The 8,826-nt window shown below is 52.9% G+C and overlaps 3 protein-coding genes across 3 annotated transcripts; all 3 read left to right on the top strand.

The window, feature by feature from the left end:
- The first annotated feature begins 214 nt into the window (after positions 1 to 214).
- On the top strand, positions 215 to 1,219 carry LOC138371628 (uncharacterized). The gene has a single exon (XM_069336621.1). The coding sequence runs from the start codon at positions 215 to 217 to the stop codon at positions 1,217 to 1,219; it is 1,005 nt and encodes a 334-aa protein (XP_069192722.1).
- A 5,105-nt stretch (positions 1,220 to 6,324) lies between these two features.
- Positions 6,325 to 7,527, top strand: LOC138371627 (uncharacterized PPE family protein PPE16-like). Its single transcript, XM_069336610.1, has one exon. It carries the CDS (start codon positions 6,325 to 6,327, stop codon positions 7,525 to 7,527), a length of 1,203 nt encoding a protein of 400 aa, XP_069192711.1.
- An 87-nt stretch (positions 7,528 to 7,614) lies between these two features.
- LOC138371624 (shematrin-like protein 1) lies at positions 7,615 to 8,238 on the top strand. The gene has a single exon (XM_069336606.1). It carries the CDS (start codon positions 7,615 to 7,617, stop codon positions 8,236 to 8,238), a length of 624 nt encoding a protein of 207 aa, XP_069192707.1.
- Positions 8,239 to 8,826: the final 588 nt, after the last annotated feature.

The raw sequence follows: 8,826 nt of genomic DNA, 5'->3' as shown, positions 1-8,826 counted from the left end.
TAAGGATGCTACTAGTATGAGGGAGATGAGGTGTAAGGATGCTACTAGTATGAGGGAGATGAGGTTTAAGGATGCTACTAGTATGAGGGAGATGAGGTGTAAGGATGCTACTAGTATGAGGGAGATGAGGTTTAAGGATGCTACTGGCGTGAGGGAGATGAGGTGTGAGGATACTACTGGTATGAGAGAAATGAGGTGAAAGGATGCTACAGGTATGAGGGAGATCAGGTGTAAGGATGCTACTGGTATGAGGGAAATGAGATGTAAGGATGCTACTGGTATGAGGGAGATGATGTGTAAGGATGCTACTAGTATGAGGGAAATGAGATGTAAGGATGCTACTGGTATGAGGGAAATGAGATGTAAGGATGCTACTGGTATGAGGGAGATGATGTGTAAGGATGCTACTGGTGTGAGGGAAATGAGATGTACGGATGCTACTAGTATGAGGGAGATGAGGTGTAAGGATGCTTCTGGTATGAGGGAGATGAAGTGTAAGGATGCTACTATTATGAGGGAGATGATGTGTAAGGATGCTACTAGTATGAGGGAGATGAGGTTTAAGGATGTTACTTGTGTGAGAGAGATGAGGTGTGAGGATACTACTGGTATGAGGGAGATGATGTGTAAGGATGCTACTGGTATGAGGGAGATGAGGTGTGAGAATGCTACTGGTATGAGGGAGATGAGGTGTGAGGATGCTACTGGTATGAGGGAGATGAGGTGTGAGGATGCTACTGGTATGAGGGAGATGAGGTGTAAGGATGCTACTGGTATGAGGGAGATGAGATGTAAGGATACTACTGGTATGAGGGAGATGAGGTGTAAGGATGCTACTGGTATGAGGGAGATGAGATGTAAGGATGCTACTAGTATGAGGGAGATGAGGTTTAAGGATGTTACTTGTGTGAGAGAGATGAGGTGTGAGGATACTACTGGTATGAGGGAGATGAGGTGTAAGGATGCTACTGGTATGAGGGAGATGAGATGTAAGGATGCTACTAGTATGAGGGAGATGAGGTTTAAGGATGTTACTTGTGTGAGAGAGATGAGGTGTGAGGATACTACTGGTATGAGGGAGATGAGATGTAAGGATGCTACTGGTATGAGGGAGATGAGATGTAAGGATGCTACTGGTATGAGGGAGATGAGATGTGAGGATGCTACTGGTATGAGGGAGATGAGGTGTGCCCGGAGTGAGGGCGGGTGCGACAACTGACGCTCCGGGACAGAGTAGTGACCAACATCTTGCACGATATTATTACAAATTTGTTCTTATTATTACAAGTCATTGAGTCTTATAATTAAATGTAATCCTTTAGCGAGTTAGGTTAGGTTAGGGCAGGTTGGTTTGGGTTAGGTTAGGTTAGGTTAGGTTAGGTTAGGGCAGCTAAGGTTAGGGCAGGTTAGGGTAGGGGCAGCTTAGGTTAGGTTAAGTTAGGATAGGTTAGGTTAGGGCAGCTTAGGTTTGGTTAAGTTAGGATAGGTTAGGTTAGGGCAGCTTAGGTTAGGTTAGGTTAGGTTAGGACAGGCTAGGTTTGGGCAGCTTAGGTTAGGTTAGGTTAGGTTATGACAGGGTAGGTTAGGGCAGGTTAGGTTAGGTTAGGTTAGATTAGGTTAGGACAGGTTAGGTTAGGGCAGGTTAAAGCAGGTTACAGACTAGTGGAAGTATTGTGTGTCAGGAGCCAAGCTGTACGTCTCGAAGGGACCTATAGAAGTGGTGTTGCATCGTACTTAACAATATTTCCTTGATATAATAATGTATGAGTATAAATCACCATTACAACCATCTAGGAAAACTAATTTTTCAACAACCGTAATGTTGTAGTTCCGACTACGCTTAATGGAGGCTACTTAATTGTCAACTTGATTATCCAAGTACACAGCGAGAGATCGTGTCAGTGCATGGGGGGTCAGGGGAAAGGGGCTCAGGACATGGGGGGGGGGGTCAGGGGAAGGGGGGTCAGGACATGGGAGGGGGTCAGGGTATGGGGAGGGGGTCAGGGCATGGGGAGGGGGTCAGGGTATGGGGAGGGGGTCAGGGCATGGGGAGAGGGTCAGGGTATGGGGAGGGGGTCAGGGTATGGGGAGGGGGTCAGGGTATGGGGGGGGGGCAGGGTATTGGGAGGGGGTCAGGAGGGGAGGGAGCTGAGAGTTACGGTGGGAAAATGTTTCTAAGACTCAACAAATGTCGCTGGTGATGAATGGTTACCTTTTTTCGATGACGTTTAAGGGCTGTAAAGGAGAGGGAATGTGTTGTGGAGTGTGTTGGGGAGTGTGTTGGAGAGTGTGTTGGGGAGTGTGTTGGGGAGTATGTTGGAGAGTGTGTTGGGGAGTGTACTGGGGAGTGTGTTGGGGAGTGTGTTGTGGAGTGTGTTGGGGAGTGTGTTGGAGAGTGTGTTGGGAGTGTGTTGGGGAGTATGTTGGAGAGTGTGTTGGGGAGTGTACTGGGGAGTGTGTTGGGGAGTGTGTTGTGGAGGGTGTTGAGGAGTGTGTTGGTGTTACGGCCCTCTCGGGTTCGTACTCTGATGTTATTAGAGGAAGGGTATCCGGCCCCAAGCCAGTAGTGGCTTTCAAGGGATGAGATCCGTGACGCAAGTAAAATAAAAGGGGAAGGGAAAGAAAGGCAAAAACTTAAGATTATAATTACCTTCACCAATAAGTAATATATAAAAGTTACACAGGGGGAGGGGTATTAACACTACACAGGGGAATTATTTACACTGTAGTCTTCCTCTGAAGACTCTGGATCTTCTTGGTGCCAAGTTCTCGGTGCTCTCGTGGTCTCTCGACAAATCCTTCGACAAGCTGAGTCTACCCTGGACACAGGCCAGCCAAAACACAGTTCCACTGGGGCACCGCCGTGGAGGCCGTCAACCACAAATCCAGCAAGCTGCTGGCAGGTTCCGGATCAGCAACGCTGTTCAGGCCACTCCACGAGCGATACTAGGGTAGCGCCCTAGTCAGGAGCCTCGTGTGATCCCACAGATTACTCTCCTGTCCACAATACCCCAGTGGTCAATCGTCTCCAGCAGTCGGTCCCGGGTACGACAATCCTTCAACTGCCACTTCACTGGCAGGGTAACACCACAGTGTTCCTCCGGGAGGCGACTCACAGCTGCTGCAGCAAAGCACTTGGTATGGGGACGGCGGCCTTGGGTAGACTGACTCAACTTCCCTTACAGCAGTCCCAGGTCGACTCTGTAAGCAGACACGTCATCAATAACAGGGACACGCTAAAGCACCTCACTTACAGGCTCAGACACAAACGCCCGACATATCCACTCCATAGATGGCGCTGTCGTCTGAGCACCACCTCACCAGAGGTCAGCAGCGGCGGTGTTGTGAGTTGAACAGGACTGGAAACTGGCCATTGTGGCCGGTACACCTCGTCCTTGCCAGGTGTCGTCGTCCATTTAGAGGGGGTTTCGGGAGCTGACCCACAGATGGCGTGGTCGTCACTGCTCCAGGCTCGGACGTCGGATCCGGGTCCGTAACAGTTGGAGAGTGTGTTGGAGAGTGTGATGGGGAGTGTGTTGGAGAGTGTGATGGGGAGTGTGTTGGAGAGTGTGATGGGGAGTGTGTTGGGGAGTGTGTTGGAGAGTGTGTTGGGGAGTGTACTGGGGAGTGTGTTGGAGAGTGTGTTGGGGAGTGTGTTGGAGAGTGTGTTGGGGAGTGTGTTGGAGAGTGTGTTGGGGAGTGTGTTGGAGAGTGTGTTGTGGAGTGTGTTGGGGAGTGTGTTGGGGATTGTGTTGGTTAGGCTTGTTGGGGAAGTAGTGGAATTTCATAAGGTGTGATGGAGTGTGGTGTGATGGAGTGTGGTGTGATGGAGTGTGGTGTGATGGAGTGTGGGGTGATGGAGTGTAGTGTGATGGAGTGTGGTGTGATGGAGTGTGATGGAGTGTGGTGTGATGGAGTGTAGTGTGTTGGAGTGTAGTGTGATGGAGTGTAGTGTGATGGAGTGAAGTGTGATGGAGTGTGGTGTGATGGAGTGTAGTGTGATGGAGTGTGGTGTGATGGAGTGTGGTGTGATGGAGTGTGGTGTGATGGAGTGTGGTGTGATGGAGTGTGGTGTGATGGAGTGTGGTAGGGAGTGGTGTGGCAAGACGGGGAAGAGCCCGAGGTGGATAACTTTGATAGGAAGTTGAGGAGGAGAAATCGCTCAAGCGTTGTTGGTGTTGGAGAGGGTTATGTTGGTGGGGGGGGGAGATGGCCAGCATCAGTAGTGTGTGTGAGAGAGAGAGAGAGAGAGAGAGAGAGAGAGAGAGAGAGAGAGAGAGAGAGAGAGAGAGAGAGAGAGAGAGAGAGAGAGAGAGAGAGAGAGAGAGAGAGACAGACAGAGAGCGAGAGAGAGAGACAGAGAGAGAGAGAAACAGACAGAGAGTGAGAGAGAGAGATAGTCAGAGAGAGAGAGAGAGAGAGAGTGAGAGAGAGAGAGAGCGAGAGAGAGAGAGAGACAGACAAACAGACAGACAGAGAAATATATATAAATATGAATTTTAGTGGATTAAACAGAGAATATATTAACGAGAGAGGAATTTTGCCACCAAAAATTACCCCCTCTCTTATTCTCAACACTTTTCAGTGTTTTGTATACAATTGAAATGTTACCACATGAAACATACGGTGATCTCAGGCTACGACATGAGAGCTATGGTGATCACAGGCTACCCCATTGGAGCTTCAGTGATCTCAGGCTACCCCATGGGAGCTACTATGATCACAGGCTACCCCATGGGAGCGACGGTGGTCTATGGCTACCCCATGGGAGCTACGGTGATCTCAGGCTACCCCATGGGAGCTATGGTGATCTCAGGCTACCCCATGGGAGCTACGGTGATCCCAGGCTACCCACACGGGAGCTACGGTAATCCCAAGAAACCCCACGGGAGTTACGGTGGTCTCAGGCTACCCCATGGGAGCTACGGTTGTCTCAGGCTATCCTACGGGATCTACGGTGATCTCAGGCTACCCCATCGGAGCTACGGTGATCTCAGGCTACAACATGGGAGCTGCGGTGATTCCAGGCTACCCAATGGGAGCTACGGTAATCCCAGGCTGCCCCATGGGGGCTATGGTGATCCCAGGCTACACCACGGGAGCTACGGTGATTTCAGGCTACCCCACAGGAGCGACGGTGGTCTCAGGCTACCTCATGGGAGCTAGGGTGGTCTCAGGCTTCCCCATGGGAGCTACGGTTGTCTCAGGCTACCCCACGGGAGCTACGGTTATTTCAGGCTACCTCATGGGAGCTACGGTGATCCCAGGCTGCCCCATGGGAGCTACGGTAATCCCAGGCTACCCCATGTGGGCTACGGTGATCCCAGGCTACCCCACGGGAAATACGGTGATCTCAGACTACCCCATGGGGGCTACGGTGATCCCAGGCTACCCCAAGGGAGCTTCAATGATCCCAGGCTACCCCATGAGAGCTACGGTGATCTCAGGCTGCCCCATGGGGGCTACGGTGATCTCAGGCTCCCCCATGGACGCTACGGGGATCCCAGGCTACCCCATGGGAGCTACGGTGATCTCAGGCTATCCCCATGAGAGCTACGGTGATCACAGGCTACCCCATGGGAGCTACGGTGATCCCAGGCTACCCCACGAGAGCTACGGTGATCTCAGGCTTCCTCATAGGAGCTACGGTGATCCCAGGCTACCCCAAGGCAGCTACGGTGATCCCAGGCTACCCCACGGGAGCTACGGTGATCTCAGGCTACCCGATGAGGGCTACGGTGGTCTCAGGCTTCCCCACGGGAGCGGTAAGCTCAGGCTACCCCATGGGGGCTACGGTGATCTAAGGCTACCCCATGAGAGCAACGGTGATCCCAGGCTACCCAATGGGGGGCTTCGGTGATCCCAGGCTACCCCATGGGAGCTACAGTGATCTCAGGCTACACGATGGGGGCTACGGTGGTCTCAGGCTACACCATAGGAGCTACAGTGATCTCAAGCTACCCCATGAGGGCTACGGTGATCTCCGGCTACCCCATGGGAGGTATGGTGATCCTTGGCTACGTCATAGGAGCGACAGTGATCTCAGGCTACCTCATGGGAGCTACGGTGATCCCAGGCTACCCCTTGGCAACTACGGTGATCTCAGTCTACCCCATGGGAGCTACGGTGATCTCAGGCTACTCCATTGGAGCTACGGTGGTCTCAGGCTACCCCATGGGGGCTACGGTGATCCCAGGCTACCCCATGGGAGCTTCGGTGATCTAAGGCTACCCCATAGGGGCTACGGTGATCTCAGGCTCCTCCATGGACGCTACGGTAATCCATGGCTGCCCCATGCGAGCTACGGTGATCTCAGGCTACCCCATGGGAGCAACGGTGATACCAGGCTACCCCTTGGGGGCTACGGTGATCCCAGACTACCCCATGGGGGGCTACCGTGATCCCAAGCTACCCCATAGGAGCTACGGTGATCTCAGGCTACCCAATGGGAGCTACGATGATCTCAGGCTACCCGATGAGGGTTACGGCGGTCTCAGGCTACCCCATGGGAGCGGTGAGCTCAGGCTGCCCCATAGAGGCTACTGTGATCTCAGGCTACCCCATGAGAGCTTCGGTGATCTCAGAGTACCAAATGGGAGCTACGGTGATCCCAGGCTAACTCATGGGGGCTACGGTGATCCCAGGCTACCCAATGGGGGCTACGGTGATCCCAGACTACCCCATGGGAGCTACGGTGATATCAGGCTACCCAATGGGAGCTACGATGATCTCATGCTACGCCATGGGAGCTACAGTGATCTCAGGCTACCCCATGGGAACTACGGTGATCCCAGGCTACCCCATGGGAGCATCGGTGATCCCAGGCTACCCCATGGGAGCTACGGTGATCTCAGGCTACCCCACGAGAGCTACGGTGATCTCAGACTCTCTCATGGACGCTACGGTGATCCCAGGCTACCCAATGAGAGCTACGGTGATCCCAGGCTATCCCATGGGAGCTACGGTGATCCCCAGCCACCCTATGGAAGCTACGGTAATCTCAGGTTACCCCACGGGAGCTATGGTGATCTCAGGCTTCCCCATGGGAGCTACGGTGTTCTCAGGCTTCCCCATGGGAGCTACGGTGGTCTCAAGCTACCCCATGTGAGCTACGGTGATCTCAGGCTACCCCATGGGAGCTACGGTGATCCTAAGCTACCTCATGGGTGCTACGGTGATCTCAATCTTCCCCATGGGAGCTACGGTGATCTCAGGCTAACCCATGGGAGCTACGGTGATCCTAAGTTTCCTCATGGGAGCTACGGTGATCCTAAGCTTCCCCATGGGAGCTACGGTGATCTCAGGCTAACCCATGGGAGCTACGGTGGTCTCATGCTACCCCATGGGAGCTACGCTGATCTCAAGCTACTCCACGAGGACTACGGTGATCTCAGGCTACCCCGTGGGCGCTACGGTGATCTCAGGCTACCCCATGGGGGCTACGGTGATCTCAGGCTACCCCATGGGAGCTACGGTGATCCCAGGCTTCCCCATTGGAGCTACGGTGATCTCAGGTTACGCCCATGAGGGCTACGGTGATCTCAGGCTTCCCCATGGGAGCTACGGTGATCCCAGGCTTCCCCATTGGAGCTACTGTGATCTCAGGCTACCCCCATGGGGGCTACGGTGACCTCAGGCTATCCCATGCGAGCTACGGTGATCTCAGGCTACCAGATGGGGGCTATGGTGGACTCAGGGTACCCCATGGGAGCTACGGTGATCTCAGGCTACCCCATGGTGGCTACGGTGATCTCAGGCTACCCCATGGTGGCTACGGTGATCTCAGGCTACCCCCTGGGGGCTACGGTGATCTCAGGCTACCCCATGAGAGCTACGGTGACCTCAGGCTGCTCGATGGGGGCTACCGTGGTCTCAGGCTACATCAAGGGGGCTACAAAGATCTCAGGCTACCCCATGGCGAGCTACGGTGATCTCCGGCTATCCCATGGGAGCTACGGTGATCCTAAGCTACCTCATGGGTGCTATGGTGATCCTAAGCTTCCTCATGGGAGCTACGGTGATCCTAAGTTTTCATATGGGAGCTATGGTGATCCTAAGCTACCTCATGGGAGCTACGGTGATCCTAAGTTTCCATATGGGAGCTACGGTGATCCTAAGCTACCTCATGGGAGCTACGGTGATCCTAAGCATCCTTATGGGAGCTACGGTGATCCTAAGTTTCCCCATGGGAGCTATGGTGATCCTAAGCTACCCCATGAGAGCTACGGAGATCCTTAGCTACCCCATGGGAGCTACGGTGAGCCTAAGCTACCCCATGGGAGCTACGGTGATCCTAAGCTACCCCATGGGAGCTACGGTGATCCTAAGCTACCCCATGGGAGCTACGGTGATCCTAAGCTACCCCATGGGAGCTACGGTGATCCTAAGCTACCCCATGGGAGCTACGGTGATCCTAAGCTTCCCCATGGGAGCTACGGTGATCCTAAGTTTCCTAATGGGAGCTACGGTGATCCTAAGCTACCCCATGGGAGCTACGGTTATCCTAAGCTACCCCATGGGAGCTACGGTTATCCCAAGCTACCTCATCGGAGCTACGGTGATCCTATTCTTCCCCATAGATGGGGGAGGGTTATTGTTATAGATTCAGCTACTCGGATCAAGTTTCAAGTAGCACGGGCTAGGGTGAGCTCGTAACTTACATGGTACAGGAGCAGGGCAAGTAGCACGGGCTATGGCGAGCCCTTATAAAAATTAAAGTCAAGTTATAAATATATAAAAGTTATAAGTTTAGTTTATAAAGTTATAAGTTTATAAAACTAAGAATAAATTATAGTAATTCAGTTCGGTGTTGCTCTGTATTATTAA

This window comes from Procambarus clarkii, chromosome 4 (genome assembly GCF_040958095.1).
Source record: "Procambarus clarkii isolate CNS0578487 chromosome 4, FALCON_Pclarkii_2.0, whole genome shotgun sequence".
NCBI lineage: Eukaryota > Metazoa > Arthropoda > Malacostraca > Decapoda > Cambaridae > Procambarus > Procambarus clarkii.
Note: the sequence above shows the minus strand (reverse complement) of the source record. Positions and strands in the feature narration are given on the sequence as shown.

Bases quoted from the DNA above. Each gene is read 5' to 3' on its own strand.
- LOC138371628 (XM_069336621.1), top strand. From the start codon at position 215: ATGAGGGAGATCAGGTGTAAGGATGCTACTGGTATGAGGGAAATGAGA.
- LOC138371627 (XM_069336610.1), top strand. From the start codon at position 6,325: ATGGGAGCAACGGTGATACCAGGCTACCCCTTGGGGGCTACGGTGATC.
- LOC138371624 (XM_069336606.1), top strand. From the start codon at position 7,615: ATGGGGGCTACGGTGACCTCAGGCTATCCCATGCGAGCTACGGTGATC.